At 41.5% G+C, this 15,090-nt stretch overlaps 1 protein-coding gene across 9 annotated transcripts in view; it reads left to right on the top strand.

The window, feature by feature from the left end:
- SNAP47 (synaptosome associated protein 47) overlaps positions 1 to 15,090 on the top strand; it is a 601,169-nt gene that overhangs the window by 405,407 nt on the left and 180,672 nt on the right. For 6 of the 9 annotated variants that reach the window (XM_044065857.1, XM_044065858.1, XM_044065860.1 and 3 more), the window contains one exon: positions 6,126 to 6,217. The exons of 2 other annotated variants lie outside the window; for them this stretch is intronic. In XM_044065857.1, the coding sequence (XP_043921792.1) occupies positions 6,126 to 6,217 (92 nt within the window). Of the gene's footprint in view, positions 1 to 6,110; positions 6,218 to 15,090 lie in introns of all 9 variants that reach the window. One more of the 9 variants, XM_044065855.1, reaches the window with a different exon arrangement.

Raw genomic sequence — 15,090 nt, 5'->3', positions numbered from 1 at the left:
GACTCTCCTCATCAAAACAGACAATACCACAGTGATGTGGTACATCAGTAAGCAGGGGGGAACTCATTCCTATCCCCTGTGCAGACAGGCCATGACCCTATGGGCCATGGCAGTGGGTATGAACCTACATCTGATAGCCCAGTACCTTCCAGGCTCACAAAACACCCTGGCAGACTAATTGAGCAGGCAGGTACTGGACCCACATGAGTGGGAACTCAGCAGGTCAGTCTTTTCTCAGATTATCCAAACATGGAGACTCCCAGAGGTCGACCTCTTTGCCTCTCCAGCCAACCACATTCTCAGCAGATTCTACACAAGGGATTACCACCACAGGGCTTGGAGAGTGGATGCCCATTCCTTCTCTTGGGCACTCCTCTCAGCCTATACATTCCCTCCCCTACCTCTCCTCCTAAGAGTGGTAATAAAAATAAGGGAAGAAAAGCCAAGGATCATTCTAATTGCACTGGACTGGCCCAGACAGCATTGGTACCCCTTTTACTCAGTCTGTCTCAGTCCCCCCCTTGGCATCTACAACAGACACCAGACCTTCTGACCCAGGGCAAAGGGAAATTCCTGCACCCACACTTACAAACCCTCATCTTGGCAGCTTGGCTCATAGCCTAAATCCCCATCAATCTGCCCTCCTCAGCACTCAGGTCTTGGAAGTCCTTCGAGAAGCCTTATGCCCGAGCACCAGGAAATCCTATGCAGATAAGTGGAAGAGGTTCGGTAACTGGCTCCATACTAAGGGAGTCTCTATGTCCCAACTGACTCTCCCTATTATTCTGGACTACTTAACAGGGGCCTTTCCTTCTCCTCCATAAAAATTCATGCCTCTGCAATATCTGCACATTGCAATTCTGAGCAACCTATTTTCTCCCACCCCTTGATCAAACAGTTTTTCAGGGGAGCTAACAACCTGAGGCCACCCAGAAGAGCACCCACCCCCCACGTGGGATCTTAACTTCATCCTGGAGAAGCTTACCTTGCCTCCCTTTGAGCCAGCAGCCTCAGCAGATTTAAAATTCCTTTCCTGGAAAACCGCCTTCCTCCTGGCCATTACCTCTGCCAGAAGGGTCTCTGAGCTGCAAGCTCTTATGGCAGTCAAGCCCTTCATTATCTTCCATGCAGACAGGGTCCCCCTTAGAACTAATCCCTCCTTTATGCCCAGGGTGGTTTCTAGCATGGCCCTGAACCAATCCATTCACTTGCCCACCTTCTTTGCCAACCCACTAAACAAAGGTGAAAGGATTCTGCATTCCCTAGATGTACACAGGCAGCTTAGGTACTATCTTGACAGGACTAAGCCTTTCAGAAAATCTGACCAGCTGCTAGTCAGTTTTGCCACAGGGGCAGAGGGCAAACCAATTTCTAAACAAATCATTTCCAAATGGATAGCATACTGCATTCATTTTTCCTACAAGCACCATAGTAAGACTCTACCTAAGGGAATTGGAACCCACTCTACCAGAGCAGCCTCCACCTCAGCAGCCTTCCTCAGGGGGGTACCTACTAGGGATATTCTGGAGGCTGCCACTTGGACATCTGTGCACCTTCACAAAACATTACCATCTGCCAGTTTTTTTCCAAGAGAAGGGCAGGGTTTGCCACTGCAGTTCTGCAGGGCATGATAGCCAACCTTTAGCCCCCTGGGCTACCTCCACTCTTTCTAATAAAGCTTTGGGAATCTACCCAAATGTGATGACTTCAACAGTGAAACACAAAGAACATAGTATAGTTGTGTACATTTACCATAAATATAGATGTTCGAGTGCATTCACTGTTGCACTCCTGGTTTCCCACCCTCTTGTGCCCTGCATATCTGATACTTTCTCTCTTCCCCTTATTTTTTTATCTTTTTCTGGGCCAGAGACATACTGTTTTTATTGTTTATTACAATAGTTGGAATCAGTCCTCTGATCCATGCCTCCTTTGGGGGCTCCTGACAGTTATGGCAAGAAACACTGATGTAATGGCGTCGGCTGCCTCTCTTTATATCTCTGACGACCTGACATCAGTCTGTGTAGGCAACAGCAACAGACGCCCGAGTCTGAAACATCTGGTATTCTGTCCGGCCGAGGGCTATCAAGGCAGGGATAACCCAAATGTGATGACTGCAACAGTGAATACACTCGAACATCTACATTTATGGTAAGTGTACACAACTGTACTTTTTTGAGGCAGACAAAATTCCGGATGGTCACAATTCAGTCCATTTTGCCACTACTGAGGAAGGACAATTGGATGTATTCTATAGATCTTCAGGATGCATGCTATTAATGAAGACAGAGAAACATTTAGTGAGATTCTTACATTTCCTACTGGGGACCATTCTCTTTGCTATCAATTCAGAGCTCTACCTTTTGGTCTCATCTCAGCCCACAGGGTGTTTACCAAGATAATAGTAGTGGTGGCAGCACATCTTTACCTGCAAGGGATCCAAGTTTTCCTGTAGCTTGACTTTTGGCTCCTAATTGCTATATCCAGGGATCTGCTAGTGAATCATCTAGACCTTCTGCTCCAACTAATGCAGGATCTGGTAATTATAAACAACCTATCCAAGAGTCATCCTATCCCAATGCAGCAGATAGAATTTATCGGATGTCACCATACCTCTCAACCTCTTAGAATAAAGAAGTCTGGACAAAGCTATAAATTATTGGGGGACAAAGGCCCAAGAATATGGACAGTTTTTAAATGTTGCTCTTACAAACTTACAGAATTGATAGAATAACCGGTATTGCATTAGCATGAATTTATTCTGAAGAGTATGAAGTCTGGAACTCAAATAGCTCATTATTTTCTGACTTCAACCTTCAGTGATTTGCCAGAAGACCACAATTTTATGAGAAACAGACCAAAAATATGAGACAAAAAGCTGGACATTCTGTGAAAATCTGTACAGTTGAGAGGTATGGATGTTACCTGGAATTCAGTTCTACAGATCCCCTTCCCAGAGTGCTCATCCTGTGCCTTACAGCTAGGCAAGTACACCCATCATCCTTCCCCTCCAGCAAGGCTGATTCTTCATCTTTTAGTTGTAATGTCCCCCACAGTTCTAATGGTACCACTAGACAGATTTTACATGAAAGTACTTTAATGGACTCTGGCTTTGCATTGGTCTCAAAACATTCATCCTCTGCATATGAAAATTTGCATCACTTGAATATGCAGACAAAGCATATCTTGGTGAATAAAATGTCCTTCATTGACAGAAGGATGTCCATTTCAAATGGATCTGCCTGTGGCTATAGTAACCACAGATGCCTCCCTCCCAGGTTAGGGGTGGGGTGCATTTCGAAGGGAAGTTCAAGCTACTTGGTCACAAACACAGGTCAGTCTTCATATCAATATAGTGAAGATAAGGGTAGTCCTAGCATTGCAGGCACTCCAGGATGTCCTCCTCAGACAGTCTGCTTTCAGTACAATCAGACAACATGTCTGTAGTCTGGTGCATGAACAAACCAGGAGGAACACCCCACTGTTCCCTCTGTTGAGCGGCCACAAGAGTTTGGCAGTGGGTGATGCCTTCTCTTAGTTTTCTGACAGCAGCGTACATACTGAGGATGTCCAGTATACTAGCGGACAAGTTAAACAGAACTATTTTAATGCCTCACAAGTGCTACCTCAACCCAACAGTGACAACCTTGATTTTTTGTTGCTGGGGCCAACCATGCTGCAGACTCTTTGCAACATACGTAAACATCAAGTGCAGCAGTTACTTAACCCTGATTATTTGTACATGGGAGGTCACCGGGGGATGTTCTAGTCTATAGTTGCCTCTCAGGTCTCCTCTTTCTTTACCCCTCTGTCATTAATGATCAGATTCATACAGCAATCAAGAATTGTCAAGGCTGGTGTAACCCTTAATGCTTCTTTCTGGTCCCAGCAAAAGTGGTTTCCCTTTCTGTGGCCTCTACTAGTACATCCTCCATGGATGTTGTATCCGTATTCAAATCTTCTTTTAACGCATCCATCCAGTCTGCCTCCAGAGATCCATGAAATTAACTGATTGGTTCCTCTAGCTGTAACCTTAGCCAGTTCTTCTGTTGTCTAGGACATAGCTTCTCAAAAAAGATCCACTAAGAAGACCTACCTTAGCAAATGGCAGAGGTTTTCTGTTTGGGCTAATTCAAAGGGTTGGACTTCTTCTCTGCTCTTATTCCTTCTATATTGAAGTTTTTGGTTGAACTTTTCCACAGTGGCTCTAATTATTCTACTATCAAAGTGGAAATGGCTGCCATCTCATGTTTCCACATAGGACAGAATGACAACTCTGTAGTCTCCTTAAGAGTCCTCTACAGCCTTTTTGAAGAGAACCTTTCTTCTATGTCCACCTATCAGGAATCCAGTACCCACATAGGATATTGCTGTCATGCAACAGGTATTAACTCAACCACCCTTTGAACCAGCAGCATCAGTTTATCTGAAATTTCTGTCCTGGAAAACTAATATTTCTGGTGACTGTTACATCAGCCAGATGGATCTCAGAGACTCATGTCTCCTTATCTGTTTTTTCATAAAAAGAGTTTCCTGAGAACTAACTCATCCTTCCTTCCTAAGGTGGCATCCAAGACAAATGAAAATCAATCATTAGACTTACCAGTCTTTTTCCCCAAATTCTCAAACAAAAAATATATTTTACATATGCTAGACGTTCATCGTCAACTTAGGTTCTGTCTTCATAAGACCAATAAATTCAAAAAATCCGATCAGTTGTTGAGTTGCCTTCTTAAAGCTTAAGTTAGGTAGAGCAGTAGTTAATGTTACTCTTTCCAGATAATTGTCAGACTGCATTTCTTTTGTGTACAGTAAAAATGACTTGCCTCTGCAAACAAAACTTAGGGTCCATTCCACAAGGGCAATTGCCACATCTGTGTCACTTTGGTCCATCCTTTCTACCCATGAATCAATCCATTGACCTGCCAGTTTTCTTCCCAAATGTTTCTAATAAAGGAGAACTTATTGGATGTGCATAGACAATTACACTTCTCCTTAGATAGGACTAAATCACTACAGAAATCTGACCAATTATTCTTATCCTTTTCAGGACTCAAATTGTAAAAACCTGTTACTAAAGTAACTTTGGCAAAATGGCTGAGGGACTGTATTTCCTTTGCCTACCAACAAAATCAAATGCATCTAACAACTAAAATCAAGGTGCATTTGACCAGATCAATTACTACTTCAGTCGCTTTTCATTTTAGAGCTTCTATGGATGACATTTGTGCAGCAGCCACATGAGCTACTCATCATACATTTATCACTCATTACAAATTGGACTTGGTCTCCAGGGGGAGAGCATCCTTTGGCAAAGTGGTGTTCAAGTATATCTTTCCATAGGGCCTCCCAGGAAATAAAGTAGCTAGGGACTCTGTCCCATCCATCATGAATGAATGAAGATTAACAACATCAGATAAAGAAGTTATGTTCTTACCGTAACGTTCCATCTGTGTTGTTGATCTTCATTCATTCATGACATCTCACACTCCTACCCCCATCCATAAGACTCCTGGAGGTTCGGATTTGGTTCTAGCTTCATGACAGGGCATTTGCTCAGACAAGGTCTCTGCTTTCTTTTCTTATGGGCAAACTCAATCTGAGGAGATGAAGAGAGGGGCAGTATGGGTAACCTTAGCTCGAGAGTTTTTTTTGGCTGGCCCAAGCTTGTTATAATGGCCGAGTCAGTTCCGAGGTCAGAACCAAGACCCATCTGTCATGAATGAATGAAGATCAATAACACAGATGGAATGTTATGATAAGAACATAATTTATTTTTATAGGAGTAACCAGAGTTGGAGCCTGGTGAAGTTTTTCCGGTGCCGGGTTCCTGCAGTGGCTACTTCTAGATATTGAAGTGGATGGACATAAATCATAAAGATCTGTCATTGTGGCAAGTGTGCAAGTTTTGTGTATGGTTAATGTTTCAGCATAATTGTCCTTTTGTCGTAGCAGTCTTGACAGTTGTTGTTTCTTCCTGCTATATTTCACGCTTAGCAAAACAAATCAGAAACTTTACATGCACAGACTGTCTTTTGATGTTTAGTATATCTGAACATTGGCCTTGCTGTTGTATGCTCCTCTTTGTGACTGTGATCCTTCCTTTTCACCCACTGATGTCATAGACAAGTCAGAACATTTAGCAGAAGGAGACGGTCAAGTGCAGGTTCAGCAGCAGCAGACAGTATCCGATGCAGAAGCTCAAGAACTCAAACAGGTAAAGGCAAGAAAAAAATGAGAGTCATACAGTTTACCATTACGCAACTGTGCTGGGGGTCTTCTTTGACATTTCCTGAAGAAGTAGATTTGAAAACATATAAAACACTTTATCTCTGAAAGGTAAAAAGAATTAGACTATACACACAAATGTTTATGTACATTTGGTGGGTTACTTATATTTTGGATTACACCACATTCACTGCAGTCAGTTTTTTTGCTACAATATTCTTCATGTAGTTCATGTTTATACAGCAACACTTTTATTTCTTTTTTTTTTTTTTTTACAGAGCCATTCATATTTGTTTCAGCATTTTTTTAAACAGTCTAAGTGAATTCTCGCCTCAACTGATGTATCTTTTTTGCACTCATTGCCCTAATTGAAGATGCAAGACTAACCCCACTCCCATTGCTAGCACCATTTTTCATTGGTAGCCCACTGAAACATTCTGTTGTCACTCATCAATACTGCTGGAATAAATTAGTCCAGTGACTATTCCTTCCTGTATTTAAAGATCATGTAGGTGGACATGCCCGCGCTTTATAACTCTCTCTGTCTCTCAACATAACAATGTATGTCACTTGTTTTAGCGCTCAAAAACCTGACAGCAAAAAAGGCCATAATAATTTAAGGTACTCTGTACACTGTAGAGAAAGTACAAGAGCTTAAGGAAATATTCAGGGCTCTCGCACCTGAGGAAGAAGCGGAAGTAGGTGGATTTGAAGAAGAATGGCAACATTTCAAAATAGAATGTTCTGAAGATTGTAGAACAGATATGTGGCTGAGGCAGGTGTGGAAATAAGATACATAAATAAAGCTGGTGGGGGAATGCAGAAGTCTAGGAAGTCGTCAAAAGAAAGAAGTGTAGGAAAAAGTGGGAAATAGGAAAGACAGACCAAGCTAATAAGGAATACTGGTTGGCTGACAAAGAGATTAAGGGAACAGTTACAATAGCAAAGAAAAAGGAATCAGAGACACTCTACCATCTTCTGGAAAGTGACTCAGTGCATGGCACAATAAAACTATCAGGCTGCAAGGCAAAGAAAGAGGTAAAAAAGATAAGTCATCAGATGCCCTTCTTAAGGATCGTCAGCGACAACCTGCTCACCAGTCCACAGAGCATCAAAGGCAAATGGAAGGAGTACTTCAGGCAGCTTCTAAATGAAGAACATCCCACAGAAGATGTACTACTCCAGACACAGCTCACGATGAGAGAACAGGAAGAGCCCACCCTAGAAGAAGTAAGGACAGCATTAAAGAAAATGAAGTTGGGGAAAGCAGCAGACACAGACTCAGGTCATGGCATCAAGGTTTTGGCTGAGTTAGGGGAGAAATGGCTCCAGAGGATACTCGTATTAGTATGGAGAGAAAGTGGCTCCAGCGGATACTTGTATTAGTATGGAGAGAAAGTGGCTCCAGCGGATACTTGTATTAGTATGGAGAGAAAGTGGCTCCAGAGGATACTCCTATTAGTATGGAGAGAAAGATGTATCCCAGATAACTGGAGAATAATCATTCTAGTGACATTGTATAAGAACAAAGGGGATATTTGCAACTATGTTCAGTGCAGAGATGACACACTCCTGCCACATTGTATGAAAGCGCTGGAAATGGTAATTGATAAGTGAATATGCAGAGGAGTAGAAAGTAAGATGGGAGATGAGCAGTATGGATTCAGATTAGGATGCAACACACCCAACAGAATGTCTGCAGTGAGACAGATAGTTGAGAAGAAGAAAGAGATGAGGAAGGAGCCCATCTAGGCATTACTAGGCTGGAAAAAAGCATATGACAAAGTTGATTTGGCAGCCTTGTGATTGTTAGATGTCCCTGAAACATTGGTAGAATTACTGTAGGTTGGGTTCAAGGACTGAGTGACACAAGTGTGAACAGTGTTTGGACTCACAAAAGGATTCCTGGTGTAAGTGGGTGGGCATCAGGTTTTAGTCTGAGCCTAGTAGTGTTCAATACTGGTGATGAACTACATTTGTAAATAGGTCTAATAGGGCAGATCAACAAACTTTGCTGTATGCAGATGATGTGGCATTACAGGCAGACTCTGAACCAGATTTTCAGCAGTCGTTAGGGGAAATTGAATGCAGCACTGAAGGTAGACTGGGAAAAACTGATTACAGATAAGACAGCTGTAATGGCACCAAATGGGGGAAATGAGAAGAAGCTGAAAATTGAGATTGAAGGGAAAACAGTGGGGTAAACAACAACTTTAAGTGTCTGGGAGGGTTGGTTGAGGAGAAGGGAAGTCTGAATAAGGAGGTCAAATGTAGAATCTGAGAGGCTGCAGCCAAGTTGGGGTAGTGTGACAGAAAACTTCCAGAGAAGCTAAAAAGTAAGGTTTACAAAACAAGGTGTGACCAGTACTATTGTATGATACAGAAACCTGGGCAGTGAAAATAGAACAGTTTAGGAAGCTAGAGGTGATGGAGATGAAGTACCTGAGAGGGCTGGTAGAATGCACACTGTGGGACAGATAAAGAAACAAGGGCATCATAGCAGAAACCCAAGTAGCTCCAATTGCAAAGAAGTAAAAGAGAGCACATTTCAGTGGTTTGGGCATATGTGCAGGAAAGCAGAAGACAGTCTGATAATGATTTGGGACAGACAGGAAAAAAGCAAGAGCAAATGAGGGTGTCCATCAAAGAGATGGATTGTGTGAGTGAAGACCTGCAACAGTCAGGCCTGACAATCGAAGAAGGTAAGAGAGTGAGTGGTCTTGAATCAGAAGAGATGGCGCCAGCTGACACAACACCTTGCATCCATGCAAAAAATGGGGAAAAGAGGGTTGTTGATGTGGTGCAAACTGAAAATTGCACAAACCTTAGTGCGAATTATACCACTGTTTTTTAGTAAAACTCAAACATTTCCTTATGCTGTATGTACTGTTCACTCTTGAACCATTGTTTCACTACATTTTGCTCTCTTTGCTGCTGCTTTCTGTTGATCACCAGTTCCTTTCCTGTCAATTGTTAATCATCCCGATTAACCTTTGCCCCTTATCACTGGGGCAAGGGTTAATTGGGATGGGCCTTAATTCAGACAACCTTTGCTGATGGTTCAAGATGTTTTCTGCCCCCCCCCCCCACTCTGTGAAGTGCTGGGGAGGGATGTGCAACAAGCTGATTAATGAGGACATCCCCTCACTTTCACAAGAGGCATTCCCACCAAACAGTCATGCCCCTCCCCTGAAAACAGGAGCAGTGGTTTATCTGGTCTCTACTATGGTAAGTGCACTGCCTGTTGTGTCCCTTAGTGTGTGCAGCCCCCCACCTGATAAGGAAGCAGGCCATGCCACTTCACTCTTTCCCCTTCCTGCCCACCTCCTCCATTGCTGGTGCCATTAATCAAACTCCAGTCACCTGGGTCACAATCAGATCACCATCCTGATGCACAATTGAGCCAGGCTATTGTGTCGCACATTTCATTGGAGAATGGTTGAGATGCAGAGAAGTGAGTCATTTGAAACCAATTGGAAGGCTGAATTCTGTGTGAAGCACATACTAATGAAACTTGATATATTTTCTTTTTGTAATTTTTTTTTTTTTTAGTGTAGAAGTACCTCTGGGGCAAAGTACCACCAATAATGTTATGGTTTGTATCATTCGAAATAAACAATACAAAGTTAGATGTCTCTGTGATGGAGAAAAAAATTAGCTTAATTAAGTTAGTGAATGGTCTGTATACCCCTTTCATCCATAACATGAGCCACATGGACAAGGGTAAATAAAATATATGTTGCAATTTAGAGTATATTTATTTTGTCCAGGTAAGCCCGCTGGATAAATTGTCCCTTTTCCAGGGTGACATAGGAGCACTGTCTGGTTAAATGATTTGCTGAGGGCCACACAGTAGGCAAATGAAGGCAGAAAGAAACAAACCCTGATACTTTGGGTACAGGAAGCAAGCAGTTCAGAGGTCTTAGTCCTCTGTATTAATTGCTACTTGTAGCTAGTTAACCAGCATGTTTTGGGATTGTGGAAGGAAACCAGAGTACCAGGGGAAAACCACACAGTTACAGGGAAAACCTGCAAAAGTCACACAGTTTCCGAAAGTTAGACTTGAATCCTGTACCTTGGAGACATGATGAAGAGATTTTACTCCTAGGTCACAGTGCTGCGTATAAAGCCCTAATTATGGCCAACCTGCATTCAGGTAGTGCCCTAGGCACTGCAAGAGCTCGCTGGGAAAATGTCTGAGTGAGAGGACAGTACCAGGTAACCTTTCAGTGAGGGAGGGAGGCAGGTTGTTCCACTGCTGTGCTGACACACACTGGAGAGTTGGTTGTACAGAAAGTGTAGAGCCTTGTAAAATATACCTGATGTTTCCAGTTTGTGTTCATGCATTGCCCTTCATTATGTGGTGCGTATGTGGGACTATGCATACACTGCAGGGTGAAGGTAGAGCTGGGTGTCATGTGCACAGCAGCTGCTGATGAGGGCATTAGATTCACTACAAAAAACATATACTGTCTGATGGCTCATTGGCATGTAACTCTTGCCTCCACCATAGACTAAAACATTTGGTTACCAAAAAGGTTTTTCTTTCCAAAAGGACAAGGCTTCTGGCGAGTAATGTAGTAGTCTAAGTCCAGGCAGCAGGGGGTTGAATAATTCATTAGAGATTCTGGGGGAATAAGTGGGCAGAGAGATTCATGATAATTAAAAAGAACATTAATATAATCAGTTAATCAGTGACTGTAATGCAGTGCTTGAAGAAGATGCAGCAGCATACCTCTCAACTGTCCATTTTTTTGCAGAATATCTGGATTTTTGCCTCATATTTTTTATCTCTTCCTCATAACATTTGTGGTTTTCTGGTAAATCAGTGAGAATTGAAGTTGTTAAATAATGACAGACATCCGAGTTTCAGACTTCATAGAAAATGCATGCTAATGCAAATCCTGTTACTCGAGCAACTTCCCTATATGAACTATTTTAAAATCTTTCTCTGTTTTTGGGCCTTTGTTACCACCATTAGTTTTGGCTTTGTATAGAGGTTGATAGGTATGTTCAGCGGGGATGTGGAGATTCTTTCTGACGTAAAAAGAAGGAAAGGTGCTAAAATAAAGTAAAAACTGCATCACCTGAATATGCATAGTTGGGACATTAGTAGCAACATTCCTATTATTTTAATAAGGAATTTTGAAGAATAGAAGGAAACATGCTGGTTAACTTAATGCATGTGACTGGTCACCACTTCATCATCTTCAGCTAGAAGAAGCAGTATCTTACTTCAATACAAAATTCCTACACATCCTTGATTGCCATGCCCCCTCTCGCTCTACCAGAAGCAGTATCTTACTTCAATACAACATTCCTACACATCCTTGATTGCCATGCCCCCTCTCGCTCTACCAGAAGCAGTATCTTACTTCAATACAACATTCCTACAAATCCTTGATTGCCATGCCCCCTCTCGCTCTACCAGAAGCAGTATCTTACTTCAATACAAAATTCCTACACATCCTTGATTGTCATGCCCCCTCTCGCTCTACCAGAAGCAGTATCTTACTTCAATACAACATTCCTACAAATCCTTGATTGCCATGCCCCCTCTCGCTCTACCAGAAGCAGTATCTTACTTCAATACAACATTCCTACAAATCCTTGATTGCCATGCCCCCTCTCGCTCTACCAGAAGCAGTATCTTACTTCAATACAAAATGCCTACAAATCCTTGATTGCCATGCTCCCTCTCGCTCTACCAGAATAAGGACCAAAACTGCTCTATGGCTCACTAAAGAAACTAGACAAAAGATCCTCCTACGTAATAAAATATGGGCCAAATGGAGAGCTTCTAAAAACTCAGCTGACCATCTTTACTTTAAACAGTTACAAAATACCACTAAAAAAGAAATTCTGCTAGACAAAAAAAACTTCTACCTTCACCTACAACAAACCCACCAGCATAAACCACAAAAGATCTGGTCAGGCATTAACAAACTGCTTCAGCCAGGGCACTCCAAAACTCCCACCCCATCAGGTATAATCCAGGATAACCCTAAGCGTATTGCTGATGCCTTCAACAACTACTTCACCAAAGCTATTCAAACTCTAGCAAATACACTACCCCCTGTTAGCACTAATCTATCAATCAGCATAAATAGCCCAGCTCCTTCATTTCATTTTCAACCAGTATCAACATCCCTCATCGGCTCCCTCCATCAAAAACTCAAACCTTGTACCCCTTCAGCTGACCGTCTACCAGTTGAATACCTGCAAATTGCGTCTAAAGCCATTGCCTATCCTATATCCATCCTTATAAATAGAACAATTACAGAAGGAACAATCCCCTCCATCTGGAAAGTCTCACACATCATCCCTCTGCACAAGGATGGTTCCTCTACAGAGATTTCTAACTTCCGACCAACAGCCTTACTCTCTCCAGTAGCAAAAATAATGGAAAAGTGTATCCACCGACAGCTACTAATCCACCTTCTCTCTAATAATTTACTTGCTAACTGTCAGCATGGCTTTAGGCCTCACCAAAATACAACCACTGCCTTGCTGTCCTTTTCTGACTGTATTAACAAACATCGTAATAATAACAATCTTTCCTCTGCACTATTTATTGACCTGTCAAAAGCCTTCGACATGGTTAACCATCACCTACTTATTGAAAAACTAAAATCCCTATCTCTTGACCCACAGGCAATACTTTGGTTTAAATCATACTTAGATAACAGACTTCAAGCTGTTCGCTGGGATAATAATTTATCCACATCCCTCCCTGTCAACATTGGAGTACCCCAAGGCTCCATATTAGGTCCTCTTCTCTTTTCAGTCTTTATTAATGATCTTAACTCTAAAATTCCACAAGCCACCTGCATACAATATGCAGATGATTCATCTTTAATATGCTCTGCCAACTCTGTTTCCTCACTCCAGACTCTCACCCAAACTGTATTTCATACCGTTGAAAATTGGTTCATGCAACATTGCCTCCTCCTTAACCCCCAAAAAACTAAATTATTGCTCTTTACTCCTAACCACAGGTCTCCACAATGTCACTTCACAGTAACTTCTAACAATGGAACTACCATATCCTCAGACACTACAACCTGACTCTTAGGTATTACAATAGACCACAGCCTTAGCTATGATGATCATATTAATACTACTATAAAATCAGTCAACAGAAAACTAGGCTCCCTTTATAGAATCAAACCCTTCCTCACACCATTAGCTAGAACTACCATTGCCCAAACCCACCTTATCTCTACCCTGTTTTATGCCTCTGCTATTTACACTAACCTGTCTAAAAACAACCTTAGCAAACTTGCAACCAGCTGTAATAACATTGCCAGATTTGCCACTGGCTCCCCTTTTAGAACCCATCACTGTCACAACCTTAAAAAGCTAGGATGGCTAGAACTACAGAACCAACTACTTTCTCAACAACTTACTATCACCCAAAAGATTCTCTACCATCCTAACAATACTCCTATCCTCACTAGTCTGGTTACCCCTTATATAAATCTTGCCACACTGCGCTCTGCTAATAAGCTTCTAGTCTCCTCTACTAAATCCAACAACAAGGCTGGGGACTCACTATTCTCCAGCACAATGGGAAAAACCTGGAACCAGCTTCCTAAGGCACTCTCATCATTTTCTTCCACATTACTCTTCAAAAAATATCTTAAAGAACATCTCAAAACACACTGGCTATGTCCCTGCTCCAACCCTGACTAAAATCTATTTCCCTGTCTCCCACTCCCTTTACTTATCTGCTCTGTTGTTTTGTCATGCCTATCTATTGTAACTAGAATGCTAACCACTTCCTAGTATTAAAAGAGACTTCCTCTCTGCACTCTTTCATGACTTACTTCTCTAAAAGATCTCACCCTAGGGTTACCACCTGTCCCTCTTTTGTGAGGGACAGTCCCTCTTTGGGCAGTTGTGTCCTGCGAAAAAAAAATTAAAAATGGCAAATATCCTGAGATTTTAGGACAAAAATATTTCCCAAGCTTTCTTTAATAGTTTCATAAAACAGTTATCTTGGATCTGAAACATGTAAATGTTATATAAACTAGCATAAGCAACTCAAATGCTACAAGAATAATCTTTTATTTTGGCAAAAAAGTGAAGTTCTGTCCTTTGCACCAGTTGTGGGTATGATTTGTACTGCAGCTATAAAAAATGTCCCACTTTGGGCATTTGAAAGGTGGCAACCCTAACTCTCACCCCCTATTGTCTAATCTAAAATAATGTAATGTTACTTCCTTCTATTGTATATAATGTATTCTAAGATACTATTGCCTATGTTGGAGCTTTTCTCCCAGGCCTCTACTGAATATGTACTGTATGTAAGTATAAGATTGTATGCCTGTAACCAGGCCTCTGATTTAAAATAACAATTCTTGGTATGCTTTATCTTTTTTATTATATGTTATCCAATGTTTTTTTATATTCCAGGTAACTCTGTACACAGTTTTGTTGTGTCTAATCTAAAATAATGTAATGTAACTTCCTTCTGTTGTATATACTGTATGCTAAGATACTATTGCCTATATTGGAGCTTTTCTCCCCGGACCTCTACTGAAAATGGACATATGTCCAGTTAGACCAGCCCGGTCAACAAATGTAAAATAAAAAAATAAATAAATGTTTCGTAATATTTTGGTGGTCTTTGCATACCTGACAGAAAAATAATTGAATTTAAATGCAATGATTTTTTTAAACAGACATGTTTTAATAAGAAATAGCTGAGCTCATTTAGAGTATTTTATTTTAATTTATGTGATTTTGAGCATGTTATTATCTTTGTGTTTTGAAAAAAATGTTCAATGAATTTGTCATTGATCTCCGGAAAGAAGCATCTGTTAAGTATTTTTTCCCTGAAAGGATAGGCATATTAAA

Source organism: Protopterus annectens, chromosome 3.part0 (assembly GCF_019279795.1).
Source record: "Protopterus annectens isolate FY-2018-M chromosome 3.part0, PAN1.0, whole genome shotgun sequence".
NCBI classification, from domain to species: Eukaryota; Metazoa; Chordata; order Ceratodontiformes; family Protopteridae; genus Protopterus; species Protopterus annectens.
This window is presented reverse-complemented; position numbering and strand designations above follow the sequence as displayed.